This window comes from Corylus avellana, chromosome 11, assembly GCF_965113065.1.
Source record: "Corylus avellana chromosome 11, dhCorAvel1.hap1.2, whole genome shotgun sequence".
Classification (NCBI taxonomy): domain Eukaryota; kingdom Viridiplantae; phylum Streptophyta; class Magnoliopsida; order Fagales; family Betulaceae; genus Corylus; species Corylus avellana.
The window spans coordinates 2,638,654-2,659,732 of NC_142500.1; the positions used below are offsets into that span (position 1 = coordinate 2,638,654).

The following is a 21,079-nucleotide window of genomic DNA, read 5'->3' on the forward strand; positions in this document are numbered from 1 at the left end:
GGATTTTAGAATGCATTAATGTTTACTCTAAAAAATCCAATTAGAGTAAAGGTGGTTATTTCCTATTGATTAGGTATTAGGGTTTTGTTGATGATGTTTTGAATTGTGTTTAATTATTTGTTTGTTTGGGCTGAGTCCTTAAGTGTTTGTTTGATGTTGTATAGGGGTTGGTTTGTCTTGTCCTTTGAGGGCCTTTTGTTTTTCTTTGACTGGCTGTTTCCCTTGATACAGCCAGCGAGACAGCCTGCTGTTGTTTTTTTTTTTTTTTTTGTTCTGTTTCTATTATATATTCTTTCTAATTATTCATATAATAAAACATTTTTTTTTTCAAAAAATATTATTTAAATGACAGAAAATTCATACAAACGAACATTTAAAAATTTAACGTGTCCTTTAAACATGTGAAAAATACATATTTTCTTACTATGGTATACCCGATGCATCGAGGACAATCATGGACCTCACCTCACTACCAACCAAACACCGAAGGCCTGTTGGGCCTCACCATCCAAGAGAACTCTCCCCACTCCAAGACTACTTGGGACCCAATTGCCTTGGATCCTACTCGGGTCCATTGAACAACAAAGGCTCGAAGGAAAGCCCACTACCTTCCTTTTTGGTCTATTGACATACACAAAAAACTAAAAAAATCAAATGCCCACATGTTCATATTCACATTTTTCTTCATGTTCACATAATAATGTGAATAAGAACATGAAGATTCTACGTTCTTGCACTTCCAGTTATGTGTGGGACATTTCTGAAGTCAAGACAAAATGGTGGTTTCACATGAAATGACATTCATTAATTGAAAACATTATTATGTGAGCAGTCAATCTTCATGTTCTTATTCACATTTTTCTTCTCTTTGACTAAATTTTGTAATAATATTTCGATTATATTAAATTGGTATATGACATGATCGGGATTCCTTAGATTTTTAATTAGATTTCCTGAAATCTAGCGTTGCTTTTAAATTAAATGGTTGAAGTATTATTGTATCAACATTATCATTTTGGGAGGTAAATGAGTAATAAATGTTAGAATACCCTAAAAATTAATTATAGGATCTTGATCCATAACCTTGATTTAACCGAGAAAAAAGTAAGATGAATTGTATGGGTGACTTGCTAATTAAGCAGAATAATTCCTTCCTTTAATGGTTAGAATAAGAACTAAAAACACTAAGGCTCCGTTTGGTTTGTGCAATAGATCTTTGGATTGGACTAGCTATGTATAGTTAATCATTTGTTTGATAACACTCTATTCTTGGTAATAGTCTATTTTCATGGGACTACTAATCCCATACACACAGGGTTAGCTAAGTAAGCCATTCAAAAATGAGTGGCTTAACTAATCCTTTAGTGTAGGATTAAAATTATCTAGTAAATTGCCACAAACCCCCCCACCCTTCTCACACCCACGATCTCTCTTCTCTGCGCAAGGTATCTCTCTCCCCCCTCTCTTCTCCTCAATCTCTCTTCTTTGTTTCTTGGATATTTCGTTCTCTCTTTCTTTTTCTAGCTCACTGTTTCTTGTTTCTGTATCTCTATATTTCATTCTCTCTCTCTCTTTCTCTTTTTTATTTGATTCTTCTAGTACAGTTTTTCTGCAAATGCAAACGGATTTTTTTTTTTTTTTTTCTCTATACCGTTTCTCTGTTTTTTTTTTTGTTGATTCTTTGTACCATTTATACATAGTTTATATGTACCAATATGTTTTTTTATTCTGATTCAATGTACCAATATAGGAATGGAGCCAACTTTCAATTTGGGGAGGGATCGAAGGTCAAGAAATTTTTGAGGGGGGACCAATTAGCAAAAAATACCTTAATTTTTTTTTTTTGCCTTAATTTTTCTTGTAATTTGAGGGGGGGGGGGGGAGGGGGACTGGGAGTGGCCCATCCCCCCCCCTAAATCTGACTATGCCATCTATATGCTTTTTTTTTTATTTTACAGTTGGATCTTACCCTTTCTGCATGGTCTTTTTATTTATTTTTTTATTTATTTTATATTTATTTATAAAACTAAAACTAAATTATAATATATTATCTTTCTAGGATTTTATTATTATTATTTTTTTATTATTTTTATTCTTCGTCTATATGTTTGATTCTCTGTTTCTGCATAGTTTAAACTAAAACGGATTTTTTTTTTCTCCGATTCACTGGTTTCACTGGTTCTCTCTTCACTGATTCATGAATTAATATATATATATATAGTTGTTTTTGTTTCAAAAAAAAAAAAAAAGACCTTAATAATATAAATTGTATTTGTATTATAAGGGTATTTTAAGAAATTTGATTACAATATGATTCCATTCACCAACATATTGCATTGTATCAAACAAAGAAATATGATTAGCTAGTTTATTCCATCGTTACAACCAAACAAAGGAATATGAATAACTAATATATTTCACACTATTCTATTCCCAGTGGTAATTAATCCTTTTTTCAATGGATTAGACGATCCGCGAACAAATATTAATCCAAACATAAAATACTTTTTAAAAACAATTTTCATTTTTATATTGTACCAAAACTGTTATTTTTTATACCAAAACTAAATGAACACATAATGACTTTCCAATTTCCATGGATCGAGGCCCATATAATCATGCGTCACATGTCTTATCTCCCAATCAAATGAATACACATTAATTTTGGCCGAACAAAAATACCAATTGTTGGCGGCTTTTCTTGTGTTTTGACTTTTACACTAATTGCTCTTGATGATCCACAATAAGACCTTCCTTGTTGGACCAAAATTAATTAGGGACCACATATTTATGAAATTGATCAATCTTCAACGCTCTCTATTTCACGTCTCTCTTTCTCTCCCCTCCGATCCTCTCTCTCTCTCTCTCTCTCTCTCTCTCTCTCTCTCTCTGTAGCCTGTCCCATATCGAAAGTTTTTTGAATCTTTGCAGGGGGGTTTAGGGAGTAGAAGATGGAGAGCCATTTGAGGATATTCTCATCACTTTGTTTTCTTGTATTGGTTGTGGGGATTATTAGCAGCAGAGCCTACGGAGAAGTTTCTCATGGAATGAGGAAAAAGATTGATACAATAAATGGAAGGGGTCCATACTTGGGTATTGTGGTGCCAAACTCCTTTGAGATGGACCCTCTTCTCCACTCTCCAAGTTTTTTGGCTGATGACAAGTTTCCCTACTTGGATTTTTCAGGTAATTTAATATATATATGAATTTCAGTTTAGTTTGTTTAATTAATTGTTTAATGCATTAATTTCTTGAGTTCATGATTTTATGCTCGTACATGTAGTTGTAGATCTAAAACGATTTCATTATCTATCTCTTTCTTTTGGTGAAATGAAAATGAATTATTTTACGGTCAAGATTTTGTGTGTTATTGCATTTAAAGGTACACTAAGTGGCACGCTTTAAATACGTGATATATATATCATTAGATCTATAAACTCTAATTTGGACCATAAAATAATTTGCTCACAGGAAGAAGGTTTAGATTTGGAGAGGTGGGAAGTGAAAAGGTCATAGTTGTTATGACAGGATTGAGCATGGTATGTACATGTGCACTCTCAATTATATTAATTGTTTCATAATATTAAATTAAGTAAATAGGGGTGCTAATTAAATAAGCAAATAGCTTAATGCAGGTATAACTACACAATTACTGCTAAGTATATTTGCAGTGAAAGGAATTGTGCACTATGGAATTGCTGGAAATGCCAACCCTCATCTCCAAATTGGAGATGTGACTATCCCCCAATATTGGGCTCATACGGGTCTTTGGAATTGGCAGGTACTTATTATTATTATTATTTTTTAATTAGCTTAATATTTTAAAACAAATAATAATTTAACATGATATTAAAATAAAAGTCTTTAATTATGATCATCTAGAATCTTATTTATCAAAGTGGGATATGCAATGCATCTCCACTACTTCCGTGGCAAAGTAACATATTATATGGAGTCTTTTAAATATATTAAACACCTTACTTATTTTATTGTTTGAGTAATCAAAGGAATAGGAGAAAGGAAAACATTAAACACTTAACTTAAGCTTCTACGAAAACGGCCCAAGGAAGAAGAGCTTTTTTTTTTTAATAATATTTCAAACTCCAAACTATAAGCAAGTTGTAGGTTATATATATATATATATATATATATATATATATATATGTGTGTGTGTGTGTGTGTGTGTGTGTGTGTGGGTGAAGCTAAACAACACGCTGCCATGTGTGATTTTTTTTTTTTAATATTTTTAATTATAAAAATAAAAAATAAAATAAAAATTTAGCTGGCATGACGTGCTGTGTATCACGTCCCATATATATATATATATATATATATATATATATATAAAGTACAATAGTTACCGAATTTCAAGATTCTACAACACGCCACTCTTTTCACTACAAATCAAAATATTTAGCAATTTTTTTTGTCTAAAAAGTGTTAGTAATTTGGCCAGTGTATCGTACAAAAATTCATATAAAATTTACTTGCTCAAATAAATTTTGTTACAATCACCTATTCGGACATATAGGTTTTTATGACTTTTATATGAGCTAGCTAGGGGACCAAAGTGAAAAACTCTAAATAGATAAATATCACAATTTTATGCGGAATTAACAGATATATATCAAAACAAACATTCACCAAAATATGAATAATCACACACAAAGATTTTGGTGACGAAGAGGAAACCTTTTAGAAACCGATCTAAAAGTAAAACTTCTCCGGGGCAGCCAAACCCAGGAAATCACTATCAAAAGATTATCCAGAGATTACAGACACTAGGAACACTTACAACCCTTTGCAAGACCTTGGCTCTGTAAGATCGACAAGCCTACAACTCGTCTCCTTGCTCACAATCTTCTTCAACGTGATTCTCCTTTACCGGACCCTTCCGATAGACTTCTCAACCGTAGATTTATCAAAGGAATAACTAAAACTCTAAGAGATTCAATTTAACGCTCACCACATATGATCTCTCTTAGCACAGCCTCCGACGAACTCTCTGGGGGTGAAAATTCGTGCTTCTCTCTTTTATAATGATGTATATATACCCCCGACAAAACCCTAGACTTAAACCACTTAAAATCACGTTTTTGGGCCTCAAACTTACGGGGTGTCCGGACATGTTAATGGGCTGTCCGGACACGGCTTTGCGGAGCAAAATTTGAGTTTCTGGAAATGAGGTCCGGACCCGGGGAAGGCATGTCCGGACATGGGTGAAACAGCATTCTGGAAATGCTGTCCAGTCTTGATCAACAGCCCCGATCGATGGGCGTTTGTGGTCCAATTGAGCTGAAATTTTGCAGGGACGTTCATAACACATGAATCTACATTATGAACGGTGGAGATTGGATTCTGAGCATTCTATATCAGTGTTTGAGCTCGTGAACAGTAACCTCTGCATTTTGGAACTGAATTAAGCCAACACAAGAACTAACAAACTCCCCCTTTGGCAATTCAGTGACAAAACCAAAATGTCGAGCCAATCCCATCATCTCCCCATATTTACTCCCCCTTTTTGTCACAGAATGACAAAAGGTCTTCATGTTTCCTAAAACACTTCACAAAATACATCAAGGCATATGTGGAACAAGAAGACATAAATAAAACTCATGATAAAAAAATGACGTAGAATGCGTGATTATAAAGAAACATCAGCAAAACTCCCCCTCAATGTATGACTCAATTAACAACAGGAAACTGGAAATGCAAAGCATGTTTCTCCCCCTTAAAAGTTAAAAGAACACACATGATAACACATCAATGACTCATGTATTGCACAATGAATATCCAAACATGCTCCAAATATGCAAAATATACATGAGACTAGAAATGGCTAGAAACTCATATTGCTTAACCCAAGCCAAGAAAATGTTCCATTCAACCTATGCTTGTGTGGTGTGTGGGTAAGCCATCCAAAGAGAAAAATTTTCAATTTATAAAATGAGGAGAAAGTTTCACCACCACGAGGTTTTGACAAGTATATCAAATCAAAAGTCAAACCTTATCATACTAGGGCCTAGCCACTCTCATCCTATACAATTCTCTTTGTAAAATATTTTGCACAAGTTTGACACAGTGAAATAAATTCCTTTTGGAATATGATCTTTTGATTTTATTTGTTTCACTATTTTGTTTATTTTTCTCTTTGAGAAAGTGTCATTAAACTTTTGGTGCTTATCACAACAGAGAAAGCAGAAATTTTTAAGCCTTAGGTTCAACTCGCATATGGTCAATTTGAAAAATATGACTAGTCAAAAACCTCATATGGTTACCTAACAGACCTTACAAATAAAGTGAAACAAAACCTCAATTTAAGCTTAAATGTGCACAAAAGATAAAGCATAGGCAAAATGTACCACATAAGCTTAGGCTTTAGGTAACCACAAAAACAAGTCCATTGACACAAATTTTCATCTCATGCATATTAAGAACATTCCAAGATGTAAGGAATTAAATCCATAAAAAGCAACATGAGAAATTAATGGACTATCTAGGTGCATAAGACAAAAGAAAGAAAAGGAAACAATCAAAGTAACATATTTTTGTCTTTTTGAAATTTTTCACAAAAGAAATGCACACAAAAGAAAAACAAATGCAAAACAAAGAAAAATGCAATGCAAAACAAGACAACATGCTTGAATTGAGATTACAACAGGCAAGACATGAATGTCCTTTAGCATTAAACTTTCATCATATCTTATAGGTCCCACTACAAAATAATGATTTGGTTTAATAACTACTTCTAGGTCTTCACAAGACATTACACATTCCTAAACATTTGATTAGCAAGTAGACAAAAATCTTGGTGGTCCGCACACAACATCTCATCTATAAGCTTTTCAAAGATCATGATATATGAATTTCTTGAAAAATCCTTTATGAATATGCCTCAAAACATGAATCTCAAAACAATCATGTATATACTCTTCATACAGAAAGTGTAACAACAAAAACAATGCAGTGCATAAACAATAAAGCAAAAACGAAAAAGAAAAAAAAAATGCAATGAAAAAAAACAACATGCTCTAGGATATTACAAAATAAGCAAAACAATCAATCCTAGGCATGTTATTGACTCACCTAACTTTAGGTGAGATCACTACCACTCCCCTTCAATGGGTGAATGGTATCATTCTTCCTAACCCACACTTGAGAAATCTTAGGTCTAGACTTATGACTTTGCTCAAACTTATCTAGCCTAGATAACACTTCTCTAATCATTATGACCAAACCCTCACTTTTTTTCCTAGAATAGGAATTTTCACTTTTATGCTTATGGGATTTCAAATCAAAACACTTTGGTCGAATATGACCAACCTTTCCACAATGATGACAAGTGGGCACAAACCTTTTAGAAGGTAATTTTCTATGAGGATGCATGACTCTCAGCTTAGGGCAAGATGCATGATGCTTAACATAAATTTTCTTACCTTTCTTACCATGGAGAGTCGGAGCAGCTGCATGATTTTCTTTCTTTGGAGCAGCTTTAAATTTCCAACAGTTTGGTCTAATGTGACCAACAATCCCACAATGATGGCATGTAGGAAAAAACTTACATTGAGTTTGTTTAACTAAAAGAGTCTTAGAAAAATTAGCATTGGTTTCTTTAACATTCACAGGCTCAACATTCAAGGACTCATTAGAAACATGTGAAGTAGATACACCAACATTATCAACAATCATACTAGGCTTGTTAGGAACAAATTCTTCAGTACAAAGAAAAATTTTCAAATTATCACTAGAGAAATTTCGTGAGAGTTCCTTAGAAACATTCAATTCATTCTCAAGTGATAAAGACTTTTCAACAAGCACAGAAATCTCAGATTTCAAAGAATCAATCAAGATATGTGATTTAGACAAATCATTCGCCAAAGATTCTTTATCAGATTTCAAAGAATCAATTAGGACATGTGATTCAGACAATTCATTAACAATAGATTCATTCACATGTTTAAGATCTTGAAAATCCCCCAAACAATTTGTGTATTGATGTCTCAAAAGAGTGAATTTTTTCAACAAATTGTTGAAGGAATTTATAAGATCATATTCCCCTTGAGAAGTATTCATAGCAAACAGGAGTCAACAGATCTCACTCAAGAATTTAATCCAAACAGAGTGAACCTGCTCTGATACCAATTGAAAAACTCTAAATAGATAAATATCACAATTTTATGCGGAATTAACAGATATATATCAAAACAAACATTCACCAAAATATGAATAATCACACACAAAGATTTTGGTGACGAAGAGGAAACCTTTTAGAAACCGATCTAAAAGTAAAACTTCTCCGGGGCAGCCAAACCCAGGAAATCACTATCAAAAGATTATCCAGAGATTACAGACACTAGGAACACTTACAACCCTTTGCAAGACCTTGGCTCTGTAAGATCGACAAGCCTACAACTCGTCTCCTTGCTCACAATCTTCTTCAACGTGATTCTCCTTTACCGGACCCTTCCGATAGACTTCTCAACCGTAGATTTATCAAAGGAATAACTAAAACTCTAAGAGATTCAATTTAACGCTCACCACATATGATCTCTCTTAGCACAGCCTCCAACGAACTCTCTGGGGGTGAAAATTCGTGCTTCTCTCTTTTATAATGATGTATATATACCCCCGACAAAACCCTAGACTTAAACCACTTAAAATCACGTTTTTGGGCCTCAAACTTACGGGGTGTCCGGACATGTTAATGGGCTGTCCGGACACGGCTTTGCGGAGCAAAATTTGAGTTTCTGGAAATGAGGTCCGGACCCGGGGAAGGCATGTCCGGACATGGGTGAAACAGCATTCTGGAAATGCTGTCCAGTCTTGATCAACAGCCCCGATCGATGGGCGTTTGTGGTCCAATTGAGCTGAAATTTTGCAGGGACGTTCATAACACATGAATCTACATTATGAACGGTGGAGATTGGATTCTGAGCATTCTATATCAGTGTTTGAGCTCGTGAACAGTAACCTCTGCATTTTGGAACTGAATTAAGCCAACACAAGAACTAACACAAAGTGGTACTAATTTGACTTAAAATTTGCTCAAAATCTTTTATTTATTTATTTATTTTTTGGTGGTTTGACTTTGACTTTAACTTTAACTTCAACTAGATGGGAACATGGCGTGGGAAACTTCATTGGAAACTTCATCACCATATAACTTTAAAAAGACCTTAGATGCCCTTGAAATTGCGAAAAGAAAGAATCCCATTTGGGAAGACTGGTTGAGAAGACTGGTTGGCAGTATAATCTTTGTTTGGCTATTTGCCTGGCAGAGCTACACCCCCAGCTTCCTACATTTGGGACTATATCAGTTTGAATGCATCACTATAAAATAAAGGATGAGATTTTTCTCTCGGCTCCCATTTTCCCTTTCAATTAGATTGGAGATTTTATTTGTGATATTAGCTTAGTTTTATTTTCATTTCAAAGTTGTAATGCTTTGAAAGTATTTCGATTTGCCAACTTTCGTGTACATGTTAACAGGCCGCTATTCATTATGTTTTTAGAAGCGTTCTCATATAATTTTTTATTCTCTCTTTCATCCGGATCAAAAGCGAGAAAAATCATCCCTAAGCCTTTTTCCCTCATACCTTAGCAATGTGGGACAAACAAAAATGCTTATTTGTATAAGCTAATGACTAAAACCTCTCTACACTTGAGCAATATGGGACAAACCCACATATACTCTAAGTCCCTAACAAAGTAGAAAAAAAAGTAGATTGGCAATCTATTATTCTAGTAGGATTCACCATGTGTTGAATCATTAATTATCTCAAGAGCAAATGGTGAATTTAATCACTTAAATTAATTTTTTAACAAGTGAGGCTCAACACGTAAAATATTTAATTAAAACGTTGGGTAAATTGTGGAGTACTCAAAGATTCAAACTCAGAACTTTTACTTTTAAGAGTACTATATGTATCAATTATTCCAAGAGTTTAAGCCAAAGAAAACTGTGAATTTATCACCATGGATATGCAACATATTCTGCTTTTCCTGATTATAATTTCTGCCTGAGGTTACACCAAATCAATAACTTTCCATCTTCTCTTTTGACTTAAATGTAAGCAGAGATATGGAGATGGGCCTAGTGATGAGTTAGCCCTTGAATCTGGTGGAGACTACACAAGAAAAATTGGTTTCCTCAAATTCTCTGATTACAGCAATGGAACTGAAAATGGGAAGCCTGTGGGGAATTTTCTGAATAATGTTTGGTATCAACCGGAGGAAGTCTTCCCGGTTGACGGAACTCCTGAAGTCCGGCAGCATGCCTTCTGGGTTCCTGTCAACGAGCATTACTTCACTGTTGCAAAGAAACTCCAGGTTATCTTAATTTCTCTATGCCTCACCATATATATCTCACTATCACTTTATACTTACTAGTGCTGCAAATGCAGGTTTCGTTTGAACATGTTAAATTATCACTTATCTAAAAAGTTTAAGCACATACAATATTTAATTGAAATAGGGTGAATTAGCAGAGAAAAGGTTCGAATTCAAGAGTTTTACTTTGATACTAGGTTAAATCACAATTTATAATGGCACAAAGAAAAGAGTTTGAAATATAATGAATTGACGGAAAAAAATGTTCGAACTCATGACATTTACTTTGATATTATGTTAAATCACTATTTGTAACGACCCAAGAATGAGAGATAGTCATATTTGAGCTACCATCCAAAAAAAAATTTCTGAATCGTTACAAATATTATCAGAGTCAAGTTGTAATGCCATGTGGTGCTGTCATCACCACATGACATGGTGCTAACGAGGACATCAAGGGTTTTAAGAGGAAGTTTGTAATAACCTCGGTCTCATATTAGAAAGAGGAGTTGCCCACATAGAATTGATGGGTTATAAAGACATTTATAGGTACTAAGTTTCACATTGTTCACTTAATAGGTGAAATTTGTGCTTTATAAATGATTATAGGAAAACTTTAAATTAGCTATTACTTTTGAGGTGATAGTATAGATATGACTAACGTTTTTTCCTGATTAATCATTTAATTAACATTCTAATAATTAGAAGAAAATAATTTCTGAATTCATTTTTCTTTGAAGGGCTTGAAGTTGGGAAGTTGTGTCAACACAACTTGTCTTCCAAGAACACCCAGAGTTGTGAGGGTGGAGAGGGGGGTTAGTGCCAATGTTTTTGTTGACAACAGTGCCTACAGATCATTCTTGCACACAAAATTTAATGCCACTCCAATAGACATGGAAAGTGCTGCGATTGCATTGGTCTGTCTTCAACAAAAGACACCTTTTATTGCAATTAGGTCTCTCTCTGATTTGGCTGGCGGCGGCTCTGCTCTGTCGAATGAAGCAGACATCTTCTCCTCATTGGCAGCACAAAATGCAGTTGATGCTGTAGTTAGATTCATCACCCTTTTGTTTTCATAATTATATTTCCCTTTTAGACTGAAAAGCTCTTAATTTTCTCCATCAATAAGTATAAAAATGTACTCAACATTTATATATATATATATATATATATATATATATATATATATATATATATATATATATATGAACACTGGATTTCATTTTATCATCTGCATGATGCTTCTGCAGTGAGATGATTTCTTTTTCTGTTCCTATCTTATGCTAAGACTTTATCAACATGTGACAATGACTGCAATCAACTGTTTGTGTAAATTAATCTAAGATGGATAGGTATGTTGTTGGGTTGTCTTGTCAAGACTACAAATGCCAAACAAAAATTTGTTGTCACATCTGTAATGGACATGCCCCCTCTCTTGGAACCTAGAGAGAGGGCATTATTGCCCCATCATTGCTCCCAAGCGCAAAGATCCCATTTTTGGCACCCCATAAATCCATCAGCTAAAGAAGCTTACCTCATCAAAAACTTCAAGAACATGTTTAGAATTGTGTTGAAAAATACTTATCTTTGCTTGATAAAAACATTTTTTTAAGATTTCTTAACGCAATGGCAAACGGGTTTTAAAATATGGCGTGCATGGATTCGTGTGACAGAAAAGTCAATGAGAAAGTGAAGAAGCCATGCAACTGGAAGGCATAGCAAAGAGCCAATTTGGAAGCAGTGGGAATGTTTGAATGACAGTAGATCAGCCGGCCGGCCAGGGCGGCAAAGGGTCCCCCATCTTTTAACATTACACAAGCGAGCTCACGGGGATTGGGGATTCCATTTGGCTCTAAATTTCAATCATAGGTTGGCCCTCCCATCTTCCTATTCTGCAGTCCAAGCTGCAAAATTTATTGTTTATCAGACAACACTGCAATAGGCTTAGTTTTTTAATCTTAAGTGTCATTTCATCCTTGAATAAAATACATTATTAGTTCCCAGCAATGGCATAAGAAAAACAAATCATGCTTCCATTTAACTGTTTTAACCAACAAAAAACAACATTAAAGGGGCACAAAAAACCAAAGACAGAGACATATGAAAGAATAAATACTAATTAAACTAATTATTAATTAGCTTTTACAAATTTTTATGAGTTGGAAAGCACCTCACTGCAGGCTCAAAAACTCCCTTGGAGTCACACCAAGACATTTCACAAGGCCGTCCAAGAATTTTCGCGCCAGTGATAAAACATGTATTTCCGTTACCCATTAGCCATTTCCCTCCAATCCTATGCCAAACAAAAAACCAAAAACAAAGCTTTCCACTCCACACCACCACCACCACCACCTTTAAACCACCATGATCGCCGCTTCCCAAATCCTCCGCCACACGGCCGCCTTCCTCTCCAAAACCCTCTCACAATCGGAGCTCTGCCACAGTCTCTTCTCGACCCTCCGCCGCAAAATCCCGCCGGCCGACCAAGCCACACTAATGTCCCTTAAACTCGCAGCCGAATCTCTTGAAAACGCAATCTCCACCACCAGCCCCACCATTCGATCCTCCTCCCTCCGCCTCGCGGAACGGCTCCTCCTCTCTCAACCCGAAAACTTCTTCTCCTCCTCTCCCTCATTTACAGCCTTCTAGACCAACCCATCAATGCCGCTCTCAGTCTCCTCCATATATTCCACTCCGACCCATCATTGGCTCGATCGGAAATAGCGCCGGATCTCTTCGAGGAGCTGTTTTTAGTCCATCTTCTCCCTCTCCTCCAATGCTTCACCGAACGAAGAACGACCATTTTGTCGTCTTCAACCTCAAACTCAGATCATAGCAATGACTTTTCAATATGCGATGAGTCGGTGGTTCTTCCTTGCACGAAATTGTTGTCGAGGATGACCGAGGGTCAAACTTCAGAGCTGAAGGAGTTGGAGAGCAACTATGAGGAGGTCCTTGATGAGAATTGCCGGGTTCTTGCTAAGTACTTTCAACAAGTTATAGAAAACACAGATGGGAATTCATTGATTAGTCTCCCACCATTGAAGAACAGTGGGAAAGTTGATAACTTCAAGTACAGTGAAGACGACAAGATCAAAACAGAGGAGCCTGTGTGGAAAAACGGACGGTATAATGTATGTATGTATTTTGTCCGATAATGCTATTTTGTCAATTTTTATATGATTGTTGTACGACTATAATGATGTGAGAGTAAAAATCAACTTTAAATCAATAAAAACTTATAAAAAATATATATATATCAATAATTAATATTTACTGTTATATTATCATAGTTTAATGACAGAGTCCAGTAAAAATCATTTCTTGTATTTTCTCATGTGGTGCGTAAGATTTAGATTAAAAAATTCTGATAATATTTTATTGAAAAGAAAGGTTTGATTCGGTCAAGCTGGCACATTTTTGCACTGTTTTGAAAATAGTATTATTTTATATAAATTATTCATCCAGGTAATGGGCCTAATGGCTGACAAAGACTTGTTCATTGCACTTCAACGCCAATTTTCTGAGCAGTCAAAGTATGTGCATAGCATAGCATAGCATAGGTGTCTGACATAATGGACGGTTCTAAATCACTAACCAATAAGACTTTCTTCTTGTAATTATTCAAAGGTCAAACCATCAGAAAAGCAATTAATACCAATTTTGGCATGTGATTTTCGAGAATCCAGACTTTCTGCATTATTATTATGCAAATACTCGTGTTTGCTGAAATGATTTGTTTTTTTGTTTTAAGTCCAATATGGCACTTTGTTTTTTTCTTGTCCTGTCGGCGATGGCTTTACCTTTGAATTCTGCAGTCAATATGGGCTGAGGGGGAGAGGTCTGTTGAATTCTACAGCAGCAGAAAATTCAAATCTTCACCATCTTATCCTCAAAGGGTCTCTCCCGAGATTCTCACAAACCAGAAATCCTTTATAAGGAGATTGGAAGCATCGCCCAGTAGGAGCTTGGGTTCTTCTGAACTTGAGTCTGACAATTCGGCTAATTCTTCTACTTCTTCTTCAGAATCTGAAGCAGAAATCGAGGTGATTGATTGACATTAACAAGATGGCCTGATTTACCTATGCTGTTGTCTTGGTTATGAATGTTGTGGCTGTGTCATGTAGGAAAAGGACAAAAAAATGGCTGGCTTTGAGCCTAGACAGAACCGCATCCAAAAACAAAAGCAACCCATTTCTGCAGAATCTAGTAGGTATGAGACAATGAATATTAACCCACCTTTCTTACATTATTGATTGCATTTTCTTATAAATTTTGGATTCTTTCTGGATAGTCTCATGGCAGATTTTGATATCCTGCCGAGTGGTGGAAAGCATACACCTCCCAAGGACTTTGTATGTCCAATAACAAGCAACGTTTTTGATGATCCAGTGACTCTTGAGACAGGCCAGACATATGAGCGTAGAGCTATCCAAGAATGGCTTGATAGAGGCAACTCTTCTTGCCCAATTACACGCCAGAAGCTGCATATTAACCAGTTGCCTAAAACAAACTATGTGCTCAAAAGGCTTATTGCAAGCTGGCAGGAACAGAGCTCCAGCTCTGTTCCAAACCAATCTGACAATTCAATACTGCCTGCAACTTCTCCTAATAGTGTCATGAGCCAATTCACCGTTGATGGGACCATCAGTGAGTTAAGACATGCAATTACAAATCTTTGCATGTCAGAAGTCCTCAAGGAGTCTGAAATGGCTGTTCTCCAAATTGAGCGGTTCTGGCAGGAAGTGAACATGGATGTTGATATCCAAACCATGCTTTCAAGACCTCAAGTTATTAATGGATTTGTGGAGATTCTTTTCAATTCAGTCGATCCGCGGGTGCTAGAAGCTACTGTTTTTCTCCTGTCTGAGATGGGCTTCAGAGACAAAGATGTGATTCAGACACTTACCCGAGTTGACACTGATGTGGAATGTATTGTTGCTCTTTTCAAGAAGGGATTAATGGAAGCTGTTGTGTTGATCTATCTGCTAAGACCTTCAACGGTTACTCTAGTGGAGATGGACATGGTGGACACCCTCCTAGAAGTTATTATGAAGAAAGAGGAGGATTTGCTTAAAATGTGTTTGAAGCCGAAAACAGCTGCAGTGCTTTTGTTGGGACAGATTCTTGGAAGCAGAGAAGAAAGTTTTCGATCTTCAACAGCCAACACAGTGATTTCTGAGAGAGCTTCAGAGAGTCTTATTGGAAGTTTGAAAGCAGAGACGGCAGAAGAGAGAATTGCTGCAGTTGGGATCTTATTGAGATGCATGGAGGAGGATGGGAAATGCAGGCACTCCATTGCTGATAAAGCTGAGTTGGCTCCGGTTTTGGAGAGCTTCATGGGTGCAAGTGATGCAGAAAGGTTTGAGATAGTTCACTTTCTCTCTGAGTTAGTTAAGTTAAACAGGTGAGTTTCTCTCTATTAATTTTGAAGTCTTTTAGTATAAATCCTGACCTTTGCCAGTCTCAGTGATTATTTCTTTTTTCTTTTTCTCAGGAGAAGTTCTAATGAGCAAGTTCTCCACATAATAAAGGATGAAGGTACCTTTAATACAATGCACTCCCTCCTAGTTTATTTACAGACTGCACTCCCAGACCAATGTCCTGTTGTGGCTGGTCTCCTCCTCCAACTTGATATACTGGTTTGGATCTCTCATCTCTCTCACTTATTTCAAAAGCTTAAACCGAAAATGATAAATCTAATCATTTAATTAATACTTTTATGACGTTAGTAAGCTGACTGTGATTTGTAGGCGGAACCAAGAAAGATGAGTATATATCGTGAAGAGGCAATAGAAACTCTGATTTCATGCCTCAGAAATTCTGAATTTCCAGCAGCCCAGATAGCAGCTGCAGAGACAATTATGTCATTACAGGGGAGGTTCTCTGCCTCTGGAAAGCCCCTTACCCGTGCTTTTCTTCTTAAACGTGCTGGACTTGACAAAAGTTTTCAAACTCTTATGCGAATGGAGCAGCTTAGCAGTATTCCTGGAGAATTTGAAGAAACTGCGGTGAGCTTCTTTATTATTGTTATTGTTGTTGTTACTTTTCATTTCTTTCTTTGTGGTTACTCTATTTTTTGCTACTTTTGCTACTAATGATATTATAGATCTTATTATGTGATTTATCTTCTGCTAATTTTCTCTTATATGAATTGGCAGCAACTGGAAGAAGAGCAGGCAGCTGATGATTGGGAAAGAAAAATGTCATTTGTTCTAGCAAGCCATGAGTTTGGTCTACTGTTTGAGGCTTTAGCAGAAGGCTTAAAGAGCAGATATGCAGATTTATGCTCAGCATGCTTTGTCTCAGCAACATGGCTCATACACATGCTCAACGTTCTTCCGGACACCGGGATACGTGGAGCAGCCCGAGCCTGCTTGCTCAAGCGCTTGATATCGATATTCAAATCTTCAAAGGACATTGAAGACAAAGCCCTCTCATTACTTGCTCTAAACTCATTCATCCGTGACCCTGGTAGGTATCTTTTAGTTGTTTTAGGCACATTTATGTGATCTCCTTGCACACAAGAACATTTCATTTTTCAGTCTAACTATGATTAAAGATGTAAACATCCTTGAAATGTGAATTTCAGAGGGGCTGCATGACCTAGCTTCCAGCATGAAGGACATCATGAAAGGTCTGAGAGAGCTTAAAAAGTCATCACCTTTGGCATTTGAAATGCTGAAAGTTCTCTCCGAAGGACCCGACTCTAGTTCTGTAAGTTTGTCCTGCTTTCTTTATTTCTCATTCAAGCAAGAAAAATTTTCTTAACAAGGACACCTGTTGTTGTTTGTCAGCAGGACTTCTGGAGTCATAAAGAATTAGTTCAAGTAGATTGCAGCGAGAATGGAGAGGTTCTGTCAATAGCCTGCTTCAAAGACAAAATATTTTCTGGCCATTCAGATGGAACTATAAAGGTAATTTTCTCTAACAAGCTTGGTGAGGAGGTTTTTGTTGATTTTTTTGATGTAGAAATGCATTTACATCTGTTTGTGCTGTACAACTTTCATAAAAAGATATTAGATCATTATTACACAGTATCTTTCACCTCCTATTTCAATGAAATATTCCATGTATCGAGCCCCACTTATTAAAAAAGAGCTTAAATTTATCATTTTCTATTGGCTTAAGCAGAGTCTATTTGCTCCTAAACTGAGAATCTTTTCTCAGAAAAACGAGAGCCTGTATTATTGTAATAGGACAATCTTCAGAGATTCTTTGGGCATGAACTGCCATTAGCTTAGCTGTGATTACTGTCGTAGAGTTCTATGAAATTTGAATTTGATGACATTCTGTTCTGAACTGAAGGTCTGGACTGGTAGAGGTAGCATTCTTCATCTTATCCAAGAAGTAAGAGAACATAGCAAAGCAGTTACTAGTTTGGCAATTTTGCAATCTGGGGAGATACTGTACTGGTTCACTAGATAGAACAACAAGGGTATGCATTTATAATTCTTCTAAATCTTGAATATTCAACTTCAACCTGAGGGTTTTATTATTTGATATGAGCAGGTTTGGTCTGTCAACAATGAAGTAATTGATTGTGTTCAAGTACATGATATGAAGGATCAGGTTCATAAGCTAGTTGTTTCCAACAGCATTTCATGCTACATTCCACAGGGATCTGGTGTCAAGGTATTTCATAAATTAAACATCCATCTTCTAAATCTTGAATAATTGTTCTTCTTCATTCTCAGCCTCTAATATTGTGAAAATATAACTGGAAACCTGCCTTTCTGTTATTTTCTTAGGTTCACTCATGGAATGGAGGGTCCAAATTGTTAAATTCAAGCAAATATGTCAAGTGCTTGGCGCTTGTAAGTGGAAGATTATACTGTGGATGCCATGATAATAGCATTCAGGTAAAATGTTTTCCTCCATGTAATGCTATCTGCATCAAGCTAGCTGTTGTCTCTTGTTTAGTGTTGCAAGTTCTGTTGAATGAATTTTTGTGGTCTTCAGGAAATTGATTTGGCAACAGGAACACTCAGTACCATTCAGAGTGGTTCTAGAAAGCTCTTAGGAAAAGCGAATCCTGTCCACGCTCTGCAAGTTCACAACGGACTGATATATTCGGCCAGTTCTCCCTTAGATGGAGCACCCGTAAAGGTATCACACTCCTATTAAATCACCATTTATCTCAGAAGTTATAAATGTTTGTTTTGGGGGCTTGAAAGAGCATAATATGATTCGCTATCTACTTTTTTTCCTTATAATTAGAATGCGTCAGCTATAGCAAGAATGCCAAGAAGCATAAAGAGCTGTACTTCGAAAATGTTGCTCCTAGTTACATCTACAGGTGGCAGAACTGGTTGCTCCTAGTTACATCTAGAGGTGGCAAACGGGATGGCGGGTCGACTCGTTTACGACCCACAACCTGTTTAGGGTAAATTCAAACACGACATGTTTAGCTAACGGGTTGGCCCCACTAAATTTGGACACGACATGACTCGCTTAATCCATTTAGCTTAGAAAGTTATTATTATTTTTTTTAAAAAATGAAAGTGATGTGTCATGTCATAAACGGGTCAATTGACCCGTTTATGACCCAAACCCGTTAAGGGTAAACAACAAAAATAATAAAATAAAATAAACGTGTATGGCGGGTCACCCATGAGTTGACCCGCCAAGAACAAAATAAACAGGTCAACCCGTTTATGACCCAAATCTAGTAATTTCGTGTTGTGTTCGTGTCGGGTTCGCGGGTTGTGTCAAAATTGCCAACCCTAGAACTTCCATCCATATATTCAAGGACTTAAGACTTCCATATCAGCAGTAGAATTTAGTTTAAAGAAGAAAGACTTTTGAAAAAAAAAAAAAAAAATCAGTACTTATTAGCAATGGTTTATTTTTGCATTGGACAGATATGGAGTGCCTCAAATTACAGTATGCTGGAATCACTGCCAACTATGCTAGACGTGCGGGCAATGGCCATAAGCTCAGAGCTAATTTATCTAGGATGCAAAGGAGGAACTGTGGAAATTTGGGGAAGGGAGAAGAACAATAGACTGGAAATACTACAAACTGGCTCAAATGGCAAGGTTAACTGCATGGTTCTTGATGGAAATGAAGAAGTTTTGGTGATTGGAACATCCGACGGCCAGATTCAGGTAAAGCAATTTCTTTCATTTCTCTTCTATGTTTGTTGTAGTTTCAATATTTGTTGTTTTTTAAAGTTAATAGTCAAAATCTGTCTGTTTGTTTGCAGGCATGGGGACTGAGCTAGAAATAGGAGGATGATATGAACTTGTGGGAGAACATTTTTGGGTAGATATGTAAACTGAAATCTTCAGCAATACAACCAATATTCTTTGCACAACCTTTTGATTGATTTGATCATCTTCCTTTGAAATTTATACTAGGAAATGTATATATATAGCTTGAACTGAAGATTAGATCCTGCAGATGCAGTCCATTCATTTGTAATATATATTTGTAGCACTGTACAGAAGCTGACCTTTATGCATTTATATAAAATGTGTCTTTCTCTTGAATCTTTGACCACAAGAAAGAAAAACAAACAGGAAATTCTCCATTTGATCAAACGGCTTAATATAATAAAGTTCATGATTCAATGATAAAATTAAATTGAATACAAGTATTTATGTAGACAGCAAACCCTAACTTAGACAAAAATTCTCATGGTCATTAGAAGATTTTCAAAATACAAGTGCTGTCCAAGATGGATGGATCAGGAACTGTTTATTTGTTATGAATATTGAATAAAAAGGTGTCATGTCAACAAAATATAGGGAAAAGAGCTAAAAAAGTCAAAAGAAAGGGGTGGCTCCCCTAAACGCTGCACATGCACATGTCTATATATTAGCACTTTTTATATCTATTTTTCTTAGATTTTGATGACGTAACATATTTTTAATCGTTCATTCCAAACCAAAATTCAAGGTTTTAAATAAGGATAAACGTAAAATTGGTTTTGTGGTTGGCCTAAATTATAAATAATTTTTTATAGTATAATAAATAATTTATAGGTCCCTATAGTTGGCCTAAATTACAAATCACCACATGTGTTATAAAAAATAATTTATAGATCCTCAGGATATGCCAAAATAACAGTTTATTCACTGAAATCAATATGCTTTAAAGACAAATGTCAGTTTAATAAAAAGAGTAACATAATTTTCTCTGACTTAATTTGAAGGAAAACTTTGTCACAATTTATTCACTTGAATGTCGTTTTTATTTATTTTTCAATGGTTAGAAGATGCGACCATCAAATTCTCGCAAAATGCTCCCAAATCATGGCGAGTAAGATAGAAATGAGAGAGGGTTACACAGAGAGTAAAATTTTGGGGATATAAGAGATTACGTTAATTTACAAGAGCAATATGATTTTGAGTGATGGCGGATGTGTAATCTTAGTTGGTGCCCTAAAATGACGTAAAAAATTCTAGTTGTCATTTTTTAAAGTTAGAAATTAATAATAACATATGTCGCATTTTTATTGGGTATAACATGACAAAGTAACGGATTTTGTTAAGTTACTTAACAAAAATTGATTTTATGGAATAAACTGTTATTTTGGCCTACCTTGAGAACCTATAAATTATTTTTTATACCGCAATGAGTGATTTGTAATTTAGACCAACTAAATGGACCTATAAATTATTTTTTATACCACAGGAAGTAATTTGTAATTTAGGCAAACTGAATGGACTAATTTTACATTTATCCCTTATAAATATTATAACCCTAACAATGTCTGCAATACCACCTATAGATATATGCGGCA

At 35.7% G+C, this 21,079-nt stretch overlaps 1 protein-coding gene and 1 pseudogene across 2 annotated transcripts; both read left to right on the forward strand.

Annotated features, from left to right (window-relative positions):
- The first annotated feature begins 2,824 nt into the window (after positions 1 to 2,824).
- LOC132166405 (Phosphorylase superfamily protein) lies at positions 2,825 to 11,484 on the forward strand. Its single transcript, XM_059577209.2, has 5 exons — positions 2,825 to 3,186; positions 3,472 to 3,539; positions 3,626 to 3,781; positions 10,078 to 10,329; positions 11,070 to 11,484. Exons 1-5 carry the CDS (start codon positions 2,952 to 2,954, stop codon positions 11,406 to 11,408), a joined length of 1,050 nt encoding a protein of 349 aa, XP_059433192.2. The 5' UTR covers positions 2,825 to 2,951; the 3' UTR covers positions 11,409 to 11,484.
- Positions 11,485 to 12,524: 1,040 nt separating this feature from the next.
- On the forward strand, positions 12,525 to 19,823 carry LOC132166019 (putative E3 ubiquitin-protein ligase LIN; annotated as a pseudogene). The gene is made up of 15 exons (XR_015909474.1): positions 12,525 to 13,463; positions 14,148 to 14,375; positions 14,457 to 14,542; positions 14,624 to 15,736; positions 15,827 to 15,971; positions 16,083 to 16,340; positions 16,491 to 16,803; positions 16,922 to 17,046; positions 17,127 to 17,246; positions 17,638 to 17,767; positions 17,842 to 17,964; positions 18,081 to 18,191; positions 18,292 to 18,438; positions 19,194 to 19,439; positions 19,538 to 19,823. The product of XR_015909474.1 is annotated as a putative E3 ubiquitin-protein ligase LIN (transcript).
- The last annotated feature ends 1,256 nt before the right edge of the window (positions 19,824 to 21,079 follow it).